General features: G+C 46.0%; 1 protein-coding gene across 5 annotated transcripts in view; it reads left to right on the top strand.

The window, feature by feature from the left end:
* The window catches only part of pde4d (phosphodiesterase 4D, cAMP-specific), a 148,056-nt gene extending 126,218 nt beyond the window's left edge, over positions 1 to 21,838 (top strand). For all 5 annotated transcript variants that reach the window (XM_047048651.1, XM_047048653.1, XM_047048650.1 and 2 more), the window contains 14 exons: positions 1,397 to 1,588; positions 3,288 to 3,324; positions 3,484 to 3,563; positions 3,806 to 3,855; positions 8,375 to 8,487; positions 13,652 to 13,745; positions 14,313 to 14,491; positions 15,175 to 15,273; positions 15,374 to 15,538; positions 15,955 to 16,054; positions 16,802 to 16,956; positions 17,104 to 17,226; positions 17,427 to 17,609; positions 17,891 to 21,838. In XM_047048651.1, coding sequence (XP_046904607.1) covers positions 1,397 to 1,588; positions 3,288 to 3,324; positions 3,484 to 3,563; positions 3,806 to 3,855; positions 8,375 to 8,487; positions 13,652 to 13,745; positions 14,313 to 14,491; positions 15,175 to 15,273; positions 15,374 to 15,538; positions 15,955 to 16,054; positions 16,802 to 16,956; positions 17,104 to 17,226; positions 17,427 to 17,609; positions 17,891 to 18,406 — 2,086 coding nt within the window. In that variant the 3' untranslated portion in view covers positions 18,407 to 21,838. The remainder of the gene's footprint in view (positions 1 to 1,396; positions 1,589 to 3,287; positions 3,325 to 3,483; positions 3,564 to 3,805; positions 3,856 to 8,374; positions 8,488 to 13,651; positions 13,746 to 14,312; positions 14,492 to 15,174; positions 15,274 to 15,373; positions 15,539 to 15,954; positions 16,055 to 16,801; positions 16,957 to 17,103; positions 17,227 to 17,426; positions 17,610 to 17,890) is intronic.
* Positions 21,839 to 25,888: the final 4,050 nt, after the last annotated feature.

Genomic DNA, 25,888 nt, shown 5'->3' with positions numbered 1-25,888 from the left:
AATGGGGTCACTGGATGTACAGTAAGAAACGTGAAAACATTGTCTGTACTATCGTTTAACAGTGGCGGTGCCTGTATGTCTGCACATGTGTTTGTGTGTGTGTTTGTATGGTGGCATCGGTGTCAGATAGGGGTCAGCTGTGTGTGTGTGTTGTAACGGTTCTGATTGAGATGGAGGTGTGTGTTTGTGCGTGTGAGAAAGGTAGAGCGGTACAGAGAGAGAGAGAGAGAGAGAGAGAGAGAGAGAGATAGAGAGAGAGAGAGAGAGAGAGAGAGGCTTGCGTCATGTCTTCAGTCTGCAGTCTCAGCTTAAAGGGGCATCTATAATGCATGCTACACTAGCAGCTGTCTGAATGTGTGGCTGAGCTTTACAATAACATGCAACAGCGATAGACCTCCCTGGGGAGACGTGCTCCATGTACATGAAACCTTTGTTCCGGTAACTGTAACCGATCGTAAGACCTTATCGACACCCTCCAACTGGAAGCCCTACACTGAAGTGCCATGTGCTGTTTGGTCAGTGGTATCACTAACTGGTCCACATGAAGCATGTCAAGATACACTATGGCTTTTTGTGACCAAAGTTTAGACACCGTTTTTATGAATGAATACAGACAGATTGTAGTTCAGGCCCTGGTACAGACACACACGTACATGCAGACACTCACAGACACACACATACAGACACACACATACACACACACACACGCAGACACACACGCGCGCAGACGCACGGGTCGTAGCGATTAGTGCTTTGTCCTGGTCTCAGCGAGGGTGATGTTGAAGGATTATCACGATGGCTGTTCTCCCAACAGAGGGGACAGCCATGACTAGAGGGATAAGGGATGAGGAAAGGGATGAGGAGGACGAGGAGCACGTCATCCTGGCGTATGTTTGACGTCACTCGGGAGGGAATACCTCTGCTATCAGCATCTATCTCTCTCACACACGGGATTAATTATTTAGCAGGGTGAGTGAAAAGACAGGCGTAATCCCTGGCTGGAGGATGACCAGGGGGACACTAAGGAGACGTGATGTCACAGGGGAAGTGACATTGTCGACCCAGATGGTGTTGATTCGCCCAGTGAGTCATCATGGCTCTGCTCAGAGCTAAGGTCCTGTCCAGAGGGCACTAGAATGTATGGGGTGTAATCTAGGTCTGAAAGACTGGGAGTGAACTAAATCCTAGAAAATAACGCCTTCAGGAATTCCGAATTAACTATTCAGAAGAAGCTAACTTTATGGATTGGGAAAGTCCAACATTGATTGATGTGTAGAGAGGAAGGCAATTGAGAAACAGTGTTGTGGAAGAAAAGCTTCTTCAGTTATTGATGTGGATTGAGATCATGTTGCTAATGACAATTTCTGTCTCTCTCTCTCTCCTCTCTATCTTGTAGTTTCGATGTGGACAACGGGACGTCGTCGGGTCGCAGCCCCCTGGACCCCATGGCCAGCCCGGGTTCAGGCCTCATCCTGCAGGCCAACTTTGTCCACAGCCAACGGAGGGAGTCCTTCCTCTACCGCTCGGACAGCGACTATGACCTGTCACCCAAGTCCATGTCCCGCAACTCCTCCATCGCCAGCGACATGTGAGCGGCTCATTTGCTTTTTTCTTCTTCTTCTTCTTCTTCGTCTTCTTCTTCCATTTGATCTACTTTACCAACTCTGCTACACCCCCTTCCCCCCTTCCCCCCCCCCCCCTCTCTTGAAACGAATAAAGATAACTCATAACTAATAACTCTGGTAAACAACCAGAAAGGTTGTACAAGGGGACTGGGCAAGGTCAGTTTCTGCCTGTGCCAGACACTTCTAGGTCATGGCTGTGGGCAGTTGGAGCTGACTGGCTGACTGGCAGCTGGTACTGAGGTGTCAGAGAGAGGCCGCCTGTTCCCAGCCCTACAGCATGAACCAGCTTGTCACTGTGAAAACACACATAGCCCTACAGGAAAATCACACATGGAGTCACACGTAGACCCCCCCAACCCCACCTTCACTCAAACACACACACACACACACACACATACACAGAGTGATTCCAGAAGTGAGGCCATAGTGTATACAATGTAGCATTGCCGTTTATCAAGAAAGCTCTCTGTACATTTACACTTAAGATTTGGTATACTACAGTTGCAATCCCTAACAGAAAAGACGGTTCCAAGAAAAGTGCAGAGATTTATAGGAGATGGATGAGAATGACAGGAAACACTTGTTACTCAATGATGAAGGATATTACTCTGCCTTCAGAGATTGATTTTGTTTGATTGCTATACAAAAGCCAAGGACGGTTAAGGGTAACTACATTCAACGTTCACATTCACATCCGATGTGTACATTCAAACACGGACAAAGCAAATCAATGCACTGTGTAGACCTGTCTTTCTGGGAAAGCTGATACGCTGTGAAGTACACGAAGGAGAAAAGAGACTCAGTCTACTGCTCTGTATTGACAGTCATCAGGAGAGCTTTTCTTTCCACCGTTACTTTAAGTTCTTTCCGAATGTGAATAGTTCACATTCTGATTAAACTTAAAGTGCTCCTCTGTGGCATCAAATTAAAATGAATGCCAGTAACTGTGGAAAGAAAAGCTCTCCTGATGACTGTCAATACAGATCAGGAGACAGAGTCTCTTCTCTCCTCCGTTCTTTCTGGCCATCTCTCCTCCCCTCTCTTCCTCCATGTCTCTCTCCCTACCTCACATGCCATGTGTTCACATGCCTGTTTAATATTACTCTTATTCCGTCTCTTGGGGTCTCTCACTCATCACAAACACATTCTCGCTCTCTCTCTTTCTCTCCCCCTCCCTCTATGTTTAGAAGGCTTTATTTGTGTCACATTCCAGTTCTCTGACCATGGGAGCGTGTGACAGCCATATCTCTCCAAGTCTTTCTCCCTCAGGCTGGCAGGGGGGTGAGAGGGCAGGGTGGGGGCTGGGATCAGGGGGATACCCAGGGGGTTAGTCAAGAGTGACATGACACATGGTGTATGCGAGAGAGATACAGACTGCAAATAACTGTATTCATGCATTTCATGTATTCTCACATTCTCATGTCGAACAGGACATCCTTTTGATGTGGATTTCGGGGATCCCTGTGCTTGTTAAATGCTCTACTTACACTGTATGGTTATGCATGGTTATGAAACAGTGGAATGGCTTTGCCCTCTTTGTCATTTACCTTCTCTGAAAATTAATCATATTCATGTCACCTGGAATGATTCACCTGGATAGCTATGCTTTGTGTACAAGATCAGACTTGGGGATCTAATTTGAATATGTTTTCTCTCTTGCAGTCATGGTGACGATATGATTGTAACACCATTTGCACAGGTGAGTCCAAATTCAGACTGGTATGTTAATTAACAGTATTGTACTGTAACGCCATACACTGTGTGAGGAGCATGTGTTTGTAGTATAAACCTTCTAACCAATGGATACTTTTTTCATTCTACTCCTCTCATTTCTTTCCCTCCTCCTTTTCCCCTCCAGGTTCTGGCCAGTTTAAGAACTGTACGGAATAATTTTGCTGCATTAACCAATTTACAACAAGAAAGAGAAAGGGCAAACAAGTAAGTTGTGTGGATAATAACCACATTTCAATCATAGTTCTAGTTTTCAATCTATGTATTTGGATGTGAATGTCACTCAATGGCCAGCGGTAGAATGTCTCCCCTTGCTGGCCAGACATGGCATTACAACAACACTAGCCAGAGCTCTGTAAAGGTGCCCTCTTGCCATAACGCTACTGTTCAACCTGAGAGCTGTTGGAATTGACGACTGAGGCTGCTTTTTTTGTTTTTCTCTACACCAGAAGATCACCCATGTGTAATCCACCCCCTATCACCAAGACCTCCTTTACAGGTACGTTGTATCCAAACATACATGTTTTTGAGTGTGTGTGTTTGTGTGTGTGTGTGTGTACATAGGTGTTTGTGTATGAGCGAGAGAAACACACAGAGGCAGACAGAAAGGATGTGTGGGTGTGTGTGTGAGGGAGGGAGAGAGAGATAAAGAGATTATATTAAATATAGGATCCTTATTTTGCTCAGGCTCTGCATGGGCAAATGTATGCACACGTGTGAACTGTAAAGTGCAGTCGTGTGTCTACATTTAGTCGTTTAGCAGACGCTCTTATCCAGAGCGACTTACAGTAAGCACGGGGACATTTTCCCCGAGGCAAGTAGGGTGAAGTGCCTTGCCCAAGGACACAACGTCATTTTGCCTTGCCGGGAATCAAACCAGCAACCTTCTTATTACTAGCCCGACTCCCTAACCGCTGAGCCATCTGACCCATCTGACCCTGTTTACAAGATATATTGCCACCTCTCCACACAGAGGAAGCAGACGACACACAGATCAAAATGCCACAAGTCACCAGGTTAACAGTGGCTGCATTAGGTTTGACATACTTTGCCACGGGGCTGTAGATCACAGCGAGGCTTGGATAACAGTGGATCACTTGGATCATCAGTGCTTCTGCTGGAGAGCCCAGAGACCTTGGACCAAAATAGACCTTGTCCTTGACGTGCTCGGCTCCTTGTACCCCGGTCCCTTGGCCTACACTAGATAAACTGTCCTGTCGCTCAATGTCCATACAGGGTGGAGCTAGCCATGCATGATAACGTGTCATGAAATGGAATGTGTCGATGCGTTGATTCACTTTTTTTTGCCTCTCTTTGCATCTCTCTCTCAGTCTCCTTCACTCAGTTTGTTGAGCTTACACAGCATTCAGCAATGTACAAAGTGCACTGAGTATGTTGATGAAGCGATGACATCGTGCTATTATTAGACCTGGTGAGCGGGGGCAGGTACATCCATTACTGGTCCAGCCGATACGCAGCATCACGAGTCATGACGGTTGTTGGAGTGTATCGGCTACTTTTATTGCCATGCCTGTGGCTTGAAAAAAGTTCCGGTTGAAGTAAAGAACTGTAGCTTGGATGCTGGGGCTACCTGAGTTTGAATCTGAGGCTGGGGCTGAGACTGAGGCATTTGGAGGCTGTCGAGGCAGACTTTAGGAGGAGGCTGAGCATGATGTCGTGGCTTTGAGGGAGGTCGTTAAGGCCTGTTTGAGTCATTTACATTGAGTCATTTACATTTTCATTTAGTCATTTAGCAGACGCTCTTATCCAGAGCGACTTACAGTAAGTACAGGGACATTCTCCCCGAGGCAAGTAGGGTGAAGTGCCTTGCCCAAGGACACAACGTCATGTGCACCGACCGGGAATCGAACTGGCAACCTTCAGATTACTAGCCCGATGCTCTACCCGCTCAGCCATCTGATCCCTGTTATGGTTATCTTTGGTTGAGGTTAGCTGGCTAAGACCTGAGGCTGAAGGCTGTGACTGAGAGTGAGGTTGAAGCTAAAGATTTAGCTTGCTGTGGAGGATAATAAAACTGGTCATTTTTATTGAGTTTTAAATGGTAGACTGAGAGGATAGTAAGCCATTAGAGTAGGCTTGAATACAAACGGACAATTAGATCTCCATCCATCCCCACCTTCATCCATTCATCCCTTCATCTCTCCCTCTCTACTTAGATCATTGATCAAACGTGTGTCTGTCAATGTATTGATGTCCTGCTCTGAGCTGTCTTTTAGAACTAGCTAAAAATACACATCCATGACCTCTGAACTTGCAATGAAAATCTCTCCGGTCAGTATTTCAAGTTATTTCAGTTGGTTACAGATTATAGAACGTTGAACAAACACTAGCCTTTTTCGTACCCCTGCCCCCCCCCCCCCCACCTACACACACACACACACACACTCACACAGACACCGAAAACCAAATCAACTTTGATTTGTGTAGCCCCTTAATATAGGCAATATCACCAAAGGCTTTAAGTACTCCTAAAGAACTGCCCCTAAACCAACCAGAGACCGATCCACCTCTCCTTGTCCTCCTGTTCACTCTCTCTCCTCTCCCTTTTTCCTCCTCCCTCTCCTCCCTCTCCTCCCTTTTCACCTCGCCTCCCTCACCCTCTTCTTGTCCCGCTCCGGTCGGTCCAGGTGCTGCTGCATTCCTCTCCGGGATTTAGCGGCAGCCCTGTGTCTGTGCAGCACAGTGGCCTCTCGGAGCACTGGTGTCTGATGTCGCACTGAGCATGAGAAAAATGTCATTGACGTCAGTGCAGTCGCTGTCAAAGAGAGTGGCACTCTCGTCCGCTGATACCACATGATGGAAATAGGGAGGGCGGGGGAGAGAGAGATACCGAGACAGAAAACAGGGAAGGGAAAAAGAGAGAGGTGAGATACAGAGGGTGTGCTAGAAACGGAGAGGATGAGGAAGAGAGGGGGGAGGGATGAAAGGAAAGAGACCGAGAGGCAGAAAGGGGGGGTGTGGTGGTTGGGTGAGGTACAGTACAAAGAAGGAGAGAGAGGTAAATGAGGAGAAAGAGAGGCATTTGAAGACGGGAGCGCGAGAAAGAGGAAGTGGTGAGAGACGGAGGACAGGACAGGACAGGTTATAAGGTCGGGGCACGCAGTTGCGGCACTGACGTTTGCGGGGGTTCTGCATCGCGGCCACATAACTGCACGTGTGTCCAGAACACTGCATGCGCGCAACAATCACTCGACAGGGCTAGCCTCCCTCACCCCACCCACCATGTCAGAGGCTGATTAAAACACAACACTGGAACTTGTTTTTGGACATGCTAGGTAGCACTGTTCAAGGTTCACTGCACACACACACACACATGTCTGGAAATCGTATCACAATTCCAAAACAAGTGTCCCAAACAGACCGCAGACCTAGATCTCGGATATTCATGACTAACATGGCCGCTGGCTGTGAGGGACAGGGCTGTCTCGGTGTTTGCTGCACGTAGTTCCCCTCCCAACGGGATACTGGCCCCAGATCACCCAGCACCACCTACCCCCACCCTCTCAAACTCCCATACCCTGTGTTCGACCACCCGTCAATATGAATTGATGTGTAAGAGATGCACACTTCCTATTCATGCAAACTGACTTTGGCAAAAGTCGGTTGTAAAGTTGAGAGAAATGAAAGGTCTAAAACATAGCTATGGTGTACCACATAAGAAAGTTCCTCGTTTTAGTGTAATACGTCTATGGAGTCTCCCTGTTTCCTGTTTCTCCTTGTCTTTCATCCCTCCATTGTATTCTCCTCATTCCCTGACCCACCAGGGAATGTAGATTGCATACTGAAACAATCCCAGCCAGTCCAGTCCAGCAAAGTCCAGTTTGTTCCCGTCTAGTGTAGTCTGCTCTTGTGCTCAGCCCCTAGCCCCCCCAGCCCTGACTCCAGATCCAGCGCCCGAATCCAGGACAGGCTTTAGCTGCGGCCCTCTCTTATCCACAGTGCAGTCCTTTAGGTAGCGCTCTGAGGGAGACCAGCGATTTCACGTTCATCTAGCAGGGATACCGCTGCAGCTGGTCACCGCTGGTCACAGCTCACCGCCCGGAGGGAAGGACACACACACACACCACACAGTACACACTCTGGATTACAGCCCTCCGTTTCTGAACATATTGGATGTGCAGCCTTTCAACAACAAAGAGGCTGATCAGGGATGATGTGTTGCGGCTAGGTCTACGTCTGGTGTTTGCGTGTGTGTGTGTGTGTGGACTGCACACCGCCGGTCCTTGCCAGCATGCTACAGTGAGGGTGTCTTTGTTCCGGTTCAGGCAGTGTTGAGATGAAGCTTCGCTGGGTCTGAGGTTCCCGCCAGACCCCCCCCCCCCCGTCTCTCTCTTTCTCTCTCCTCCTCATCCTCCACTCTCCATTCCTATTCACCCCTCCATCCCTTGATACCTCAGCAGGCAGACATGGGCCTGCTAATGAAACTTCTGTTTATCCTGCTCCATGACTGGAACTACACCTCGATGGACTATGAACTGAACCTGAGGCACAGAGAAGCCTGAGACTCGGCTGTCGTGTCTGTGCGTGAGGGAATTGTTTTTGTCGTACGTGTTGGAAGCTTAGAGGCCACCTCAGTATTACATTTTTTTATGCTCTAGTAGTTATTCAAGCTGGTTCAGAGGCATATGTGTGGACATTAGGGCCATCACCCAGCTGTTGCACTTGTGGAATTGATGTCCGTCCGACCTCCCCACACTGTCGGACACTTGCTGTGTGGAGAAGGGGCCTCCACAACAGGGGAAGGTTGCGGTTGTGACCAGACTGGCTGTGAGCTCAGTATCTTGGGTTAGGACACAGGACTGGGCCCCTCTCTCGGTCCCTCACTCCCCCCCCCCCCTGCCTCCCCCAGTTCAGTATGAAGAGTCGCCCATGCGTTCACTCGGGGCGTCCCAGCATAGCTGTGTGTGGGGTGGCGGACCCAGGGTCTGGAGACCCCTACGCTAGCCCCCTGCAGCGGGCCTGTACTGACCCCCTGCCCCCCTGTCTCGCCCCCCCAGAGGAGGCCTACCAGAAGCTAGCCACAGAGACTCTGGAAGAGCTGGACTGGTGCCTGGACCAGCTGGAGACCCTGCAGACCAGACACTCTGTCAGTGAGATGGCCTCCAACAAGGTAAGTCAGACCAATCCATTCAATTCTGTGGAGGGGGATCTCAGAATCTGCTGTACTCCATAAAACTACAATATCCAAAATGCCATACAGCCATTTGCGTGTGCCACTATCCATAAAGGATGACAGACTACAGGCTTGTAGTTTTTTTTTTACATGTAGCAAACTGTGTGTTTGTTTGTGTAGGTGTGAAAATAGCGTGTCTTTTTACTTTGTAAAGTTTTGGTCATTTTCCCAGATAAATTATTCAGTGGATGTTTAAAGTGTTGAGATGAATTAAAACATTGATGCTCTGTCTGCAAATAAACAAGGGAATGCTTAAAGTGAGTACCTCTTCTCGTTTGAATGTCACATTTTCTAGACCAGTGGTCGTGAGATGAAGTCCTCATTAAGTTTTGGGGCTTCCAAATCATTTTCAATTTAAAAGGATCAGAGTGTATGTTCTGATGTATGGTTGCTTTGCCCTCGTGTAATAGGTGAAGAGAAGTTTGTTGTTAGAAGGTCATTCTTACACCGTTGAGTGCAATGTAATGGCCCAGCGGAGGTGGTAGCCTTCCCAGCTGTATGTTTCTCAGCTGCACCGTCTGAATCTTCGGGTAAACAGAGGAAGATTAGGACTCATATTTGACCATGTCGCTGCATATATGGTGCTTTTCTCCCACCATCTTGGCAGACCCGGGGTGTTTCTCTCTCTTTAGTACAGACAGACAGGCAAACAAAGAGACAGACAGACAGACAGATGTGGGGTGTGTGGACAGACAGACATTATGTGTGGACAGACAGACTTAGTGTGTATTTGGACAGACACATATTGTGTGTATGTGGGCAGGCAGACAGAGATGGTGTGTATCTGTGGCTGTGAGAGCAGCAAGGTTGTCAGGCAGACAGGCAGGAAAGGGAGGGAGGGAGGCGTGCACTGAGCATGCTCCAACATCTCCTCCGAGGCCTGGCCATGCTGCCATGCATGCTAATCAGCTCCGCCTCCGGTGATGTCACTCTGTGATGTCACAATGGGGGGGAGGGGCAGGCGGGGAGAGGATGGAGACAGAAGGACAGACGGACAAACAAGAGACACACGCACATAGAGAGAGAGAGACAGAGAAGAGAGACAGAGAGAGAGAGAGAGAGAGAGAGAGAGAGAGAGAGAGAGAGAGAGAGAGAGAGAGAGAGAGAGCGAGAGAGACGGATAGCCAACATTGCCATAGCGACAGGCGGTGATCAAGACCCAAATCTCGAAGGCGAAATTATTTTATTATTTTATTTTTTGGGTTCTGCCCGTGTTTCGAAGCAAAGCGAACGCAGCCGTGTCCTCTCATGGCTGCCCCTCCGATGCACAGCCACACAGCCCCCTCGACCCCCCCCCCCCGCCCTGGTTGCCATGGCAACACCCTGGGGCCTGGTCGGCTGGCTGTCTCGCTCTGGCGCGCGGCCGTGGAGCCGGGACACGGGGGGCTCCGCCAGGCAGGCTCCCCGGACGGACGTCACACCGAACGGTAGAACAGGGCTTCCTGGGGTGCCCTGGGTCAAGGCACCTGATGGACGTCTACAAGCATGATTTGAAGAAGGACCCGAAAAGTGGAGAAGGGTGCAGAAAACAATCAAATAAAATGATGTTCAGGACGCTCGAATATTACCATTGATTTTATATTCAAAATGTGTTCCTCCTCCTCCGCCTTGTCTTTCACCTACAGGATTGGCTGTAATTTGATGTGACACTTTGATATACAGCATCATATATATTTAAATTTCAATGATCGTATCACAAAAGGTTAAGTAGAAATCATTGAGCCACCCATCTTTATGACTCATAGTGACTAAGGCTATATTCAGCAGGGGATGACTATTTGGGGTCACACTTCCACAAAACAAATTATACAAAAGTCACAGAGTAGAATGGTGTGATGCTTTCCAATTTTTACCCAATGGTGTGTTTTCACACCTCTTACATGAGCTATCAATAGCAGCTATGTGTGTGAGTGTGAGAGAGAGAGGGAGAGTGTGTGTGTGTTGGTCTGGGCCTGTGATGGCTTGATCAGAGTCTTGAACATAGACGGAGGCTCTATATCTCCGTTACCATGACGCCAGTGGTCTCATCTGCTCTTTTGGAGCTGTAAATTACCCACAATGCTGTCTGGGCTGAATGGAAAGCCAAGGTGTAAAGTACTGAGAGACAAGTATGTCCCTCTCTTCTCCTCTACTATCCTCTTCTCCCCTCTCTTTTCCTCTCCTCGCTTTCCCATCTCTCCCTTCTTTTCCTCTCCCCTTCTCGCGTCTCATCTTTCCCCTTCTACCAATTCAGTCATTTAGTATGGAAGTGGCTGGATGAAGGGGTCATTTTCCCAATTTGACTTCAGCAAAAGATTAAGAATTGTGATCACAAAGTCCCTCACCGTCCAAGACCTTTGAGAACGTCAGCCTTTTCTGAGTGACCTTCGAACTCCTCACAGTGATCTCACTGTTGTTCCAAACGTCCTGCTACAGTCAGCCATATCCCAGACTGCCCTGTGACGTTTCTTCATTGTAAAAGTTTCATGGATGTTCACATATTCCACATGTTTTTTGTTCTCTTCTTTGTTCCTCATTGTGGCCCACCCCCTAGGAAGTTGGTGTGAATCCCTTTCAGGATGAATATTGCATGGATGGTGTAATCTCCGTTACCAGCAAGAGCATCTCACAGATTACCTCAGTTGAATGACACAGTTTCCCACCTCCTCCTCAACTCCCCTCCTCCCCCCCGCCCAAACTCACAGAATGTCTGTCAAAGATCATATTAACGCAGACATGCATCACCTCAGAAAATGAGACCACTTCCAGTAACATGTACAGAGACAGAGACACAAACACTCCCTCTTACATCCCTCTCTCTTTCTATCTCTGTTTCCCTCTCTCTCCCTCTTGGTTTGTTACTCTCTGCCTCTCTCTCTCCCTCTCTCGCTCTCTTTCACACACATGACACACCTGGTATTTCAAAGGAAAAGACGGACGACAAAAACACCTCCTTTGAGACATTTCCCTTGACTTCAGTTCCAGCCAATCGCAGAATGGGATGAGCTCACTCTGTTCCAGGCTAGCAAATCAGAGCTGGTGATGAGCTCACCGCATTCCCCTAGCAGGTTTCTTGATTGGCCGCAGCTTCACATGGGCGCCAGGCTGAGACACAGAGCCAGCCTTGTTTGGAAGCTGTTGACAGAAAAGCTTCGTCTCCCAGCGCGTCTGGCATCTTCCCAGCATCCTCTTCTTCATCCATAATTTAAAGCCCTGTGTGAACGCGGGGTGGCGATGCTCTCATCCGACCCCCAGGAAGACACACTCTGTCACCAGCTCTTCCCAAGCTCAGTCACACTCTCAGGACTCACCTGGACCCATGGCTCTTTCTGGAAAGACACCCACAGCAGAAAGACAGGCTGCTTGTACTCTCTTAGTCCTGTGGGTGTACCTGGAACTCTGCTTCTCTCGGGGAAACTAGCCTCTCTCTATATATCTCTCTTCACTGGGATAGTCTCTCTCCCTTGATTTCCTTTCTTATCTGCGTATCACCTGATGTACAGTCTCTGGATCTAGTAGTCTTATTATCTCCGGACTGCTTTTTGGGGGGATTTTCAAAATGCCTGAAGCCAACTATCTTCTGACTGTGTCTTGGGGTTATATTAAGGTAAGACATCTAATCTAGAGTCAGGTAGGTAGGATTCAGTTAGTAATAAGACCATTTACCAGTTTTGATGCCAGCCAGAAAAAGATGGTAGACTGTCATCGTCAAACAAAGGAAAGGATTCTCAACCTTGACACGCTCAGGAATGTGCATCTTTTCATCTCTATATTTGTCAGGTTTGTGTGAGAGAAAGGACAGAAAGAGAGAGAGACAGACAGGGGTATCTTTGTGTTTGGTGATGTGTTTCCCAAGACGCATCTTTGCCAATCCTGGGATATAGATAAGCATGGAGAAAGGTGTGTTGTCTCTTTTCTATGGAAGAGAGAAAGAGCGTTAGTCAGTATGTTAAGGAAAGCATACTGAGGAATGGCTCAGTTGGTTTATTTTGAAGCATCTGAAGGAAACGGTTTGTTGGAAACGTTTAAAAAAAGCACTGAGTTTTATTATTTTGTCCTTTTGTTCTTTACAGTAATGTGCTATTATTATAATTATACAAATTGGGAGGCTGGTACTGTACTTGGAATATGTCTGACACCTTCACTAGACTGAAGAGGGATGCAATCTTTTTTCAAAGCCCAAAATATGTGTTTCAAGTGCAATTTGATATATCATCATTCAGCAAACACTAGTGGTCTGTGATCAATAACCCCAATGTAATCAATCTCCATAAATAAGTACTGTAATGCCTTGCATCCACCCTAAAGGTTATTAGTAATTAAATGCAAAATATTATGTTTTTTAGTTGTTGTTGCTGTTGACCCCAATGGCTTTATTTTGAAGTGACTTCTGTTTTGCAATCAGTTTGTTAATGCTCAATCTCAATAGTTCTCCTCCAAGTCAATCAGACTGTCCTTTAAATCATGGGATAAATTGGGATCTGCCACTCCAATCAGTTTTCGAAGAGGGAAAGAGGGAAGGAGAGGGGTAATGGGAGAGTAGACATGGGAAAGGAGTGTTGGTTTAACCATGACGTAGGTGTAGCATCTCACCTAGTCTTTGTTGGCATCAAGACTGGAGTATGTGTGAACGTGCGTGCATGCATGAGTGTATGTGCATGTGTGTGAGTGTGAGTGTGTCTGTGTGTTTGTCAAGGACACTGTTGTTAGAATTTTTATTGTTAAGTATTATTAATGAGAATTGCTTTTAAAACCCATGGCTGTTTTGTGTTATTTTATAAAGCTCTTGAGACCCCTCACTGCAGATCAAAATTGGGCATGTTTATATTGTAATTAACATAAAACCAGTGCTGAACAATATATTTTATGCACAACACTGTATATATGTTTTAGATTTCTAAATATATCTAAGATCACTTTAGTTTTGTCTCATGATATTCAACGGTTAGGATGCTAAATTGTGTCCACTCGGATACATGTATTAATTTGAAATCTAAAAAAGATGATATCCTGATCTAATTTCTTTTCAGTATGACATATATCCAAAATAAAGTAGACAAAACCAAAGTCTCTAATTACCAATGTGTGTGTTGTGTCTTTGTGCCTTTCGTTTGTTTCTCAGTTCAAGAGGATGCTGAACAGGGAGCTCACGCACCTGTCTGAGATGAGCCGGTCGGGGAACCAGGTGTCAGAGTTCATCTCCAGCACCTTCCTGGGTGAGCAGCCAGACCTCTGACACTCCTGTCGGGACTTTTCCACTCAATGATGACCCCCGCTTCCTCCAACCCAATCAGAGAGACTCTCTGGTATCTACCAGAGAGACTAAAACAACACATTACCACAGTGTATTTACTCGACATATCTTTTTTGGAGATATTCTCCACTCCAGACATTTTTCGAGCTTTTCTGTGGGATTTAGTGGTGTGTTTCTTGTTAAGTGTTGCAGGGTTTGGTTTATATATGAGAAGTACACACTGGTTTTGACATGAATGCAGATGACCTTTACCTCTCAATCATCTCAAATTTTAAAATAAATTCATAGCTGAGCATCTGCTCTTTTCTCTCATCAACTGTGTTGTAGCTACAAACATTCCTGCTATGATAAACAGTGGAAAGGAATCATGTATAATATTTATATTGTCCAAATTCTGGTCGAAACGATCTCTATTCTGAAATGTAGAAGCCAAGTTACATGGCTTCCCACCTCCCGTGTTTTAGACGTAATCTAGTAGATCCAGCACTGTCTCATCTCACGGCCTCCTCTCTCTGTCTCGGCCTCGCAGACAAGCAGCACGAGGTGGAGATGCCCTCTCCACAGACACAGAAGGAGAAGGACGAGAAGAAGAACAAGCCCATGTGTCAGATCAGCGGCGTGAAGAAGCTGCAGCACAGCTCCAGCCTCACCAACTCCAACATCCCCCGCTTCGGAGTCAAGACGGAGACGGAGGAAGAGCTGGCCAAGGTGAAGGGCGGGGGGAAGGAGGAGGTGGGGGGAGGGGAGGGGGGAAGGGAGGAGGGAGAGGAGGGAGAGGAGGGTAAGGAGCGGGAGCGGGAGGGGGAGGATGAGAGGGGGGAATAGGAGAAGTGGAAGAGGGATGAAGTGGAGGAGAGTAGGTAAAGGAAGAGGGGAAGGAGAGGGGGGATGGAAGTGGGGCGGGAGGAGAGGTAGAGGATGAAAACGAAGGGGGGGAAGAGAGAGGGGGCGGAAGTAGGGGGATAGAGGTGGGAGAGTAGGAAAGGGGGATTTTTAGATGAGGAGTGCAGAAGGAATGGGAGGGAGAGAGGCAAAGGGGGGTTGGAAGTAGAGGTCAGGAAAGGGATGAAGAAGAGGGCGGAGACAAGGAGAAAGAGAGAGAGAGAGAGAGAGAGAGAGAGAGAGAGAGAGAGAGAGAGAGAGAGAGAGAGAGAGAGAGAGGGAGGGAGGGAGGGAGGGAGGGAGGGAGGGAGGGAGAGAGAGAGAGAGAGAGAGAGAGGGAGGGAGGGAGGGAGGGAGGGAGGGAGGGAGGGAGGGAGAGAGAGAGAGAGAGAGAGAGAGAGAGAGAGAGAGAGAGAGAGAGAGGGAGGGATGGTGGGAAGTGGGAAGAGTGGAAAGAACAAGATAAGGAGAAAGCATAGCTCTAACACCTCTAACGTGTGTCTTCACAGGAACTGGAGGATGTGAATAAATGGGGCCTTAATGTTTTCAAAGTCACAGAGTTCTCTGGGAACCGGCCACTTACAGTCATGATGTATTCCATATTCCAGGTATTCCGACACATATAACTGGAGTTAACTTATCTCCAGTTACTGTAATACCATTACTTGACTGCCACAGTATATGTTAAAACGCTGTCTCATCTTGCAGGAGAGAGACTTGTTAAAAACGTTCAAAATTCCACTCGACACCTTTATAACCTACCTGATGACCTTAGAAGACCATTACCATGGCGATGTGGCCTATCACAACAACATCCATGCTGCTGATGTGACCCAGTCCACACATGTGCTGCTATCCACCCCTGCTCTAGAGGTGGGACCCTGACGCACATCTCTACACACACACACACTGACACAGATACTGCACACACACACACCATACACACACACACCATACACACACACACATACTGTACACACACACCACACACACGTACTGTACACACACATACACATACCACACACACACACACACACACCCACACCTAATCTACACACGCATACTGTACACACACACACCACACATACACACCACACACACACACCTGTGCATACTTTACACACACGTACACATTCAGTTTACGCCCACACAAATACCCGCACCAACACACATACACACAAATACACACATTCAAACCTAATCTACTGTTAAACCTATAATGAATTGACCGTTATATGAGCAGAGTTACTGTAGTGTGAAGTTGACCTCTGCCCTCTGCCCTGTGCCAGGCTGTCTTCACAGATCTGGAGATCCTGGCAGCCATCTTTGCCAGTGCCATCCATGACGTCGACCACCCAGGAGTCTCTAACCAGTTCCTCATCAGTACCAGTGAGTCGAAGCTTACTGACTTTCACACACACACACACAACACACGTCCTGCACTCCAACACAGAATATGCCCACCACCCAAACACACACACTACTCTTTAACATCTGACACAGAGTCAGTGGACTCCAGAGGAGAGATCGATAACACTACCAGTCTGTCCCTGTGACTGTGAGTAGCAGACTAAACATCACTCATTGGGGCTGCAGCGCACACAGAAAGAACCCCCACCCCCAAACAACACACCACACACACCCTGATACACACACACATACCACACACACACTAATGTACACACACAAACATGCACACACATTGACAGACTCAGAAATGCACCCACCCACACACACACATACACACACACATGTACCGTACTCACTTTGCAGGAAGCCAATATATAGCCTTCCTCTATTTCCTCACCACTCACAATACTTCTTCACCTCCAACTGTTCGTCATTCCACACACAGACACATACACATATCTGTGTCGTGCCCACCTAAATCCCAGATGGGGATTCCCTGCAGTCAAGCCAGTATGAGTCACAGGTGGGCTAGGAAACACCAGCGTGTCTGTCTGTCGGTTTGTTTCACTCTATGTGGACGCAGGCTCACACTCAGTGTAGACTCACACTCGGTTTGAATATTTTTTGTCAAGCTCTGACACGTCTGCTACCAAATGCATCCTGTTTGACTGTGGGGAACTTTGCTTGGTAAGCCTTCTGAGAGTGTGTGTGTTCTGTTGTCTTCAGACTCTGAGCTGGCCCTCATGTACAATGACTCGTCAGTTCTGGAGAATCACCACCTGGCTGTGGGATTCAAGCTGCTGCAGGAGGAGAACTGTGACATCTTCCAGAACCTGACCAAAAAACAACGACAATCACTACGCAAGATGGTCATAGACATTGTGAGTCACTACTCACCAATGCTCGGTTTTGTTATCGGATGCCTCAAAGTCCTATTGGTTGCTTTTCCGGCTCTGTTCCTTTTGAGAGGAATTTCACGCACGGTTTGAGTTTGTTCATCTGACTGCCTTTGTTGTGTGTGTGTCCAGGTCCTAGCGACTGACATGTCCAAGCACATGAACCTGCTGGCTGATCTGAAGACAATGGTGGAGACCAAGAAGGTGACCAGCTCTGGAGTCTTGCTGCTGGACAACTACTCTGACAGGATACAGGTCAGCGCTGTGTGTGTATCTGTACGTGTATGTGTGTGTGTGTGTATATCTGTGTGTGTGTGTGTGGGGGGGGGGGGGGTCTGTGTGGGTGCATGTGTATTGTGTATCTCTGTGTGTATGTGTGTGTGTGGGTGCGTGTAGGTGCATGTGTGTGTATGTGTTTGTGACTCGTGGACTGTTTCGACTGGCTCTGGCTCCAGGTTCTCCAGAACATGGTGCACTGTGCGGACCTCAGCAACCCTACCAAGCCCCTGCAGCTGTACCGGCAGTGGACTGACCGCATCATGGACGAGTTCTTCAGCCAGGGGGACCGGGAGAGGGAGCGAGGCATGGAGATCAGCCCCATGTGCGACAAACACAACGCCTCGGTCGAAAAGACCCAGGTACAATACGCACACACACCCACACATACCTGTACTCAGGGTGCAAAATGTAATTTTGGGGTCCACAGTCCAAATGGCTAGTGAATGTTCACATTTCACCTGCCACTCAATAGATTACCATCGTTTTTTGGGCTGGTGAGTATTGAATATCTACAAGCCACCGGAATTTGGCTGGTGGATGCAAATGTTGTGCCTTTCCTGCCATCACAACCTTTTACACACCGTTGTAGTTAATCGATCTCCTTCCTCTACTCACCCTCCATCCCGTCTTTCCCCCGCAGGTGGGGTTCATAGACTACATCGTGCACCCCCTGTGGGAGACATGGGCCGACCTGGTGCACCCGGACGCCCAGGACATCCTGGACACCCTGGAGGACAACAGGGAGTGGTACCAGAGCACCATCCCCCAGAGCCCCTCTCCTGCCCTGGACGAGCCCGACGACGGCAGCCGGCCGACCGGAGGGGACAAGTTCCAGTTTGAACTCACCCTGGAAGAGGACGGAGAGTCCGACACAGAGAAGGACAGTGGGAGCCAGCCCGAGGAAGAAGAGGTGGAGGAGGAAGAGGAGGAGGAGGACGACGAGAACAGCTGCAGTGACTCTAAAACCCTCTGCACGCAGGACTCGGAGTCGACAGAGATACCGCTGGATGAGCAGCTGGGGGAGGAGGTGGAGGAGGAGGAACAGAGAGAGGTCGAGGGAGAATGCTCTTTCACGCCAGACTGTGTAGTCGAAGAAGGGGAAGGGGAGGAAAAGAAACAGGAAGAGGAGAAAGGGAGAAAAACTGCTGACACATAGCAGTGTGTATGGACAGCTAACTGACTCGCTGCACCTCTTAGTAATGAAAGATAAATTATTTTTTGGGTTTTGTGGAGTTTGTCTGTTTTTTATACGTCCATGTTTATGGTTCCAAAGCGCACGCTGCTTGTCACCTTGGCCTCTCCCCCTCTTCTTTATCCCACTGGTCAGCTTTTCAGACACACACACCGGTACTTCTACAAGTTTTTGCACTCAGGAAAACTCTCTTTCCATTCCAGTTTGAACTTAAGTGGTCGGTGTTTCGTTTAAACCTCATCCCTGTGAGTTGAAGTTACATTTAAGAGTTTGGATCAGCTGTTTCTCCCCCCCCCCCCACATACACATAACCTTTCTCACACTACACCCCCCCCCACACACACACACACACACACACACACACACACAACCCCCCGCCCCCCCTCCCCAGGCCAGGGCCAGAGTGCAGCAGTAGAAGTATAGCAGTTATCTGTATTCAAGTGCCCATTCTACACAAGTGGCTATGGTTGTGTTCAAGGAGAACCTCTACCCCGAGTTATTCCTCCCCTGGACGCCAGCGGATGGACGGGCGGATGAGGACGGATGAGGATGGATAGAGGACGTCCAGAAGGCTGGCCACTGCAGCCCACGGGGACCGCGGCATTGTGGGACTTTATCCAGACACTTTTTCTGAAGTTGAAGTCTTCCTCGTACATGTGACTGAAAAAGGCGGAAATCTCACAGCTCAGATGCTGTCTTTGACCTCTTTGGTTTTTGTATCGTATCGTATTTAACTTGGAGATCTTTTATAGATTTTAGAGGACTGATTATACCCTGTGCTGGTGAGGGGAGTCTAATCAAACACTGGTTTTCAGTGTTTAAAATGGTAACCTGCCAGTTGTATTAGGAAAGGGATACGGAGTAAGTATTTGCACTTGCTCTTATCTTTATGAAACAGCATTAAGATAAATATTGCAGTGTCCCTGCCCAAACTTCTTTTTGTGTAGCTTTCAGCTTTTATTTTATAGAATGTTTTGCTGAGGGGGAAAATGTGACAAGCCTTGGCACAGACTTTAAGTTCAGTGAAATCAGTTTCAACTGAAGAAGCCTTTAAGTTGAAGTTACTTGCTCTTGTCAGCAGTTCATGTCATCAGACAATGCAATCCTCCTTATGGATAGAAGAAGCACCTTGAGTTAGAGAGTTGAACGTGAGTGTTCTGTACGTTTGTCTGTCATTCATTTTCTAGCCTAATGTGGAAGTCTATGGGGTCTGGATGCTGGCAGTGGTAGGATACAGTACATACTAAACTGCATATTAGCAGATGTAAGCAGGCCCATTTCATGTTTTAGGGTAGCTAAAGGTTGAATTTACAGTTTTATGATGCACCACATGGATTCATAGTTGTTACTTCAAGAATGCAAAGCATTGTCATTGCCACTATGATAACCTTTACTTTTTTTTTACTAGAATCAATCAGACAATCATCATGTGTTGGTGTCCTGAGGGGTATTGGTTGACTGTATGTAGATACTCTAATGCACTGATGTATTCATATCTCACTACTTTTATTCTTATGTTTTTTGTTAGTTTTTTCTTTTGTATTCAACTCGCCAAACCTGTCATGTACATTTAGGCTTGAACAAGGTTCATTAAGACCTCAGCCAAGTTACAATTTTTTGTTTCTTTTATTTTTTTTTTTAACAGCTGACGCTACTATTTATTGATTTTCTTTTGTGTAATTGTTTTGTTTCATTTATGGCATGTTTAAGCGGTACAGTACAGCTTTCACTGTAGCATAGATCTACCGCACCATACAGGCTTGCCCCTCTATTAAACCCAAATATGCTTTCTCTTTGAATTTGTACATACAGTATAGACAAGGACATGTACAAATTTTGAAAAAACACTTGAATCAATATTCATGGCTTTTTAAAATTGTGTTTATTCTTAAAGAAATGTGTCATTTCAAAACTGTTTTATCTAATCCGGATGATTTTTTTTATGTGTCAGGATTAAATGAAATTAATTTTATTTGTGCCAAGTTTGCTATTCTTTTCATCCTCACCCGATGACCTTAGCTGTAATACAGTTTTCTGGTTTTATCGCTGTTTACAAACATGTATTTATTGTGCTGTATATACTGTATTATTCTTATTGATATCATGATGCTGTTTGTTGTAAATGGTTGATTCTTATCATCCCTTATGGTGATGGTGTGACTGAACTCCATCTAGGTGAGAGAGTGTTTGTGACACATGCTTCTTTAATGTAAAATGATCCATCGGTATATTGGCTTTCTGAGATCTAGCTAGCTCAGAGGGGAGAGGGGAAAGCCAAAACTGTTTTTGTTTTGTTTTTCTAGAGAGTGAGCTGTTCCTTGGCCCATGGGCTGTGCCTTAAATTTAACATGCCATTTATCTTTCTTTTTTTCTTAGCTTTCTAGTCCTCCTCTTTTTGCTGCATTTGTTTGGAATGGGTTGATCTGATTTGAACATCGGATTCTCCGTCCTCGGGGATTTGAGTGAGAATGTTGCCTAAATTTTTCACAGCCAAATAAACCCAACATATTCAACAAATATCACCACGGCAACGATTCTTGTTCAATTCTGTTGACAGAGAATTGACTATGGTCAGGTTTCAGCCCATTTACCCTGGAGTGACTGATATGTGGCTTATAGTAGATATAAATAGGCCTGGTCTACAAACCTCAATCCCTATTCCCAAGACCTGTATAGTATAGGTGAAAGCAATATGGTGCTTGTTTCCCCTAATCCCAGTCCTAAGGTTTGGAGGAGCTTGTCCGGTATTGATAGCCCCATTTTGGATTCTTTCAGATCTACAACCACTAAGGGGGATAGGAGGGGATGGCTCTTGGAGATGGGGCTTATGGAGCACCAGGGCGTGGTGACACACCCGTGTGTCCAGTCACTGCTGCATTTCTTTGGGCTGAGACACTGAGGGTGCTTCACCTGGCCTGGTCTCTGCCTCGCCTCCACCACATGCAATATCTACAACCACTGACATCTTTCTGCCAGAGACACAAAGCCTGGTATTGAGATGGAGAATGCAGGAAGGGATGTCATCCCCCCAAAAAAAAACACGTCCCGAAATTGAGAACTCTTATTTTGACACGCATACTGTAGATTCTAAACAGCCCTGGACCAATGGAATTAGAGGGATCTTTAACTTTTTGTGTTCTATTTTTATGGTATGAAAGGAATACACAAACTGTAACTTCAAAAAGATCTCCAGGACAATTATTTTTGGTTTATGTCTTTAGAATGCCAACTTGTCTGGACGTTTCACGAGACAATTAAAAGTTATTTTAATGGATTCCTTGTTAATTGCAGTCTATTGGATAGCACTGTAGACCATAAAGACTTTCTGTATAAAAATGAAGAAAAAAAAAAAGTTTTTATATGCAACAAATTAAATAAAAGCATGGGTTGATTCTGCCTACCTGCCTAGTCTCACGTCTCTGACTGTCTTAAAGTGTGAACGCTCTAAGTGTTGAAATAACAAAACCTATGTTTCTTTTTGGAATGATGGACCAGTGCCAGTCTGAGTGTGTCATGTATTATTTTAGGAGAAATTGTGGGGGAAGTTGTGTGAGGAATACAGATGACAACCTTGCTCTCATCTTGTCTAGACTGACAAAACAGTGCCCTCACCTGTCCATCCACGGTACTGATTTTGGCATTTTTACAATGTTTTTTTTTTTCAAGATTTTACACTTTGTATAGTTAATCTATACTGTAGTGTCTGGATTAATTAAGTGAATGTATTGAAGGTTATATACTGCAATGACAGACTGCGTATATTTGTTGGGAAACTACGTAGCTTTTTTTGGTAGAACAAATATGTCATGAAGCTAAGTTAGGCAAATTAGTCCTATGTTATTATTTCTACATATACAGCCCATTATCTAAACAAAATCTGTTATAAAATAGAGGAAGTCCATATAATTCCATTCCCTTCACTATAATAATTAATTTATAATTTAGCTTGACTACATTGTTGAATTTCTTTATGAGTGACTCAGATTTGAATAATGAAATGGTGATGATAAGAAATAAGCAGACACCTGAGAGTAGGAGATTGGGCAGGGGCTTACGATTTCATATGTGTGTGTGTTGCGGGTGGGGGGCAATTTGTTTTAAGAGGTTGTAACTATAGAGTACAAGACACTAATTATTTAAAGATATGAAAGGTAATTGGCCGACATGTACAAGTTAATAAAAATATATTTGTGCACCTTTTATTTAACAACGTGACAATGTTAAGGCTTGATCCCCAGAGTTCTACCCTGTGTGTTTTCCTGTCCCTCAGCTCCCCCTGCTGGTCCCTCTGTGATTGTGTGTGTTTGTTTTCCTGTCCCTCAGCTCTCCCTGCTGGTCCCTCTGTGATTGTGTGTGTTTGTTTTCCTGTCCCTCAGCTCCCCCTGCTATAGTAGCTGCTGGTCCCTCTGTGATTGTGTGTGTGTTTGTTTTCTGGTCTTTCCTGGATCCTGCACACTGCCATCCATCAGCTCATTACCCAGCAAAAATGTCAAATGTTCAAACGTCAAAATGTTCCTAGTTCTATAATTCTTCTAAGTTGTTCTGAGTTTCTCTTTATACTTCTTCCTTGTGCCCAGGTTTATACCTCTTCAGCCTGCCTGCACTTGCCTGCCTTCCTTCCCTGCCTGTCAGCCTATCTGCCTGCCAGTCCTCGACGTCTACAAGAAAACCTTCAGTTAACATCCCACCTCCCTTGTCCATCTGTACTACATCACAACAGACAAAAACTAAGTACAAAGACTCACCTGTGGTTCCCTCTACTAAGATACTCTACTCTCATCATTAAAATAATATCTATACTGTATGTACATATTTAAATATACATATTTATGCTATACTATACAGTATACCCCTCCCCCAAAATGTTCTTTATCATTTCAGTTATCTCTGTGGCCAGTGGCCTCTGTCATACCGGTATATCTGTTGAAATGTATTTTCTTATCTCTTTACCATTACCCGCAACTAGCCATCCTGTAGTTTCTGACAGCTCCTATTCAGACACTTTAACTCTTCCATGACTTAAGAGACCAAAATGAATCCTTTGATGCATCATAACACAGTCAAACCATTCTGTACTAGCAACAGCAATGCTGAAGGGCTTGGCATCAACATATTCGCTGTATATTCACAGTAGCCTGCAGGAGGCTGTAGGTGTCCATGCAAGAAGTCCCAATCCAGGACCACCGGATTGTGAGCTCCTCTGATGAACTGGAACTCGTGCTGCAGCAATTTCATTCCCAGGTAGATGCAAAAGTGCCTATCGTGTCTAAATACTCACCATTGACTTAATGGAGCAAGCACAAAAGATGTCTTTGATTTCTTCAGTGGTGGATGTCAAGCTGTAAACAAGTATCCTCCAATGATAGAGATTGTGGAATCAGTGTCGAGGAGAGACAAAGAAGAAGCCTTATTGTGATGTCACAATTGATGGGTAGCAGATCATCTGCAGGGGCAGGTGCATCACTAGCGAGGGATCTGTTCCCTCTCTATATGAATTCGGGCTGGGCTTCTATCCTGTCTGTTAGAGGAAGATCTGTAGTTTGAGTGTATACCTCATGGTGGGGAGTCCAGAGACTGGCGATGGCAACGCTCACTTCTGTAGTCCCAGTTATGCCTGCTTACGTCCAGGAAAATCTGAAAGGCATCGATGCTGGGCTGCTGCCATGCAGGTGAGTAGTAGGCTCCTGGTCGACACTGACCATAACTGCTTAGATGGAGAACAGTGGTGTGCACATCTGGATGCAGCAGCAGATGATGATGAGGGGTTGGGCCACAGTGCCAAGCACTGGGGAAGGAGGGTGGTTTCTCTTTTGCAGCTGACATAGTACGTCACTTGGACACGGTAAGTCAGTAAGTTTGAACTCTTCCATAGCTTCATGAAGCTCATTGGCTGGGGCTTGGGAATGAACCCCTGCAATATCATGGGGCGCCTTGAATGCAATTTGCCCCTGCCCCCCCCCACCACCCCCCATTTTGGTTTTGTCTGTTTTTTCATTTTCATTCCAAGCTTGTGGAAGACCGTCCCCCATTGGGGCTCTGGGTAGTTAGTCCCACTTTTCCAATTTTTATAATGAATTGAAATAGAATATACCAACTTTACAAATATAGTTCCAAGAAAAAATTACTAGTAACTATTACAATTGTTATATATATGTAATTGCAGAGCCACATTTCATTACAGTAAATGGAAGAAAAAAATAGATTTATTAAGAGTAAAACCAAAATAGGTACAAATTACGACTGTTATAGTAACAAAATAATAGGTACTAGTATGTTTTTGTTTGTTACTAGTAAAATTGTTGTAGAAAATGATTTTCAGCCTTGATCAAATTCCCTATTTCTGAGGCTACTGTCTTCATCTGCAGGAGTACAGAGCCAGATGTACAGCAGTAGCTGGTACTGGACTAGGAAAGGGTGTTGTGACAATAAGTGCAGTATGGAGCGTTCCCACCTTGGGGCCTAACAAAGGGGTTAATCCTGGTGGTGAAAAAGGTGTGTGCATGTGCAGTGGGACTTTGATGTTTGTCTAATAAAGTCTGCAGAACAGTCCGAACTATCGAGTCCTTCCTTTGTCATTGTGGACCTCTATTACAGTATACAGAGCTTAATGGAAAAATCACACGGGCGTTTTACAAGATTCTCAACTCTACTCTCTAAAGAAACTGCAGACAATGACAATAGACTGATGGCTCATTTCTGGAGTGAGAGGTCTAGATTGCCCTTCCAACTAATTCTCCAACCAAATTCCTTTCCCCTGGTGCCTGCCCTGTTGTGGATGGTGTTTGAACTAATAACATACTTTCTGACAAATAAAACAAGAGTATTTCCATTGAAGGGAGTATTTTGAATGGATAAAATGTTGCAAAAACAGCACTACTGCTCACCTGCAGGGTGTCAATGATGTGAAAGTCAATTATAACAGTCATCAAAACCCACATGAATACAATTTGTTTATTTCCTATCATCTCAAAAACATATTTTGTACATTGCTTACACACATAAAGGTATAAATAAAACATCCAGTTAGGGAAATATGGGCTGACTAGAACATCAGAATGAGCTTTGGAATAGCCATGTAGATTTTTCAAAAGCTCTATCCTTTGTCTTATGCTCCACATGTCAAACTGTTCCACGGATATTGTCATGGAATACTAACGCTACGCAACAATGCACACATAATTTTTCTCAGATAGACATACAGCAGATCAGTACGGAATATGGCATAGACTAATGTTCCCTGACTATCTTTCACAACACTGCATTTGGACATCATGATACAAGGGTCACCAACGGTTAGCGAGAGGTACAGCATACAGCACGAGGATACGTCCGTAAAAAAGGTACACAATATACAAGACAGTATGGAATTGCTATGGCGTACACACACACCCACACAAACACACACCCTTACAGATTGACTCCCAGTGCAGATCCCCATAAAGCTCC

Source organism: Hypomesus transpacificus, chromosome 24, assembly GCF_021917145.1.
Source record: "Hypomesus transpacificus isolate Combined female chromosome 24, fHypTra1, whole genome shotgun sequence".
NCBI classification, from domain to species: Eukaryota; Metazoa; Chordata; class Actinopteri; order Osmeriformes; family Osmeridae; genus Hypomesus; species Hypomesus transpacificus.
Note: the sequence above shows the minus strand (reverse complement) of the source record. Positions and strands in the feature narration are given on the sequence as shown.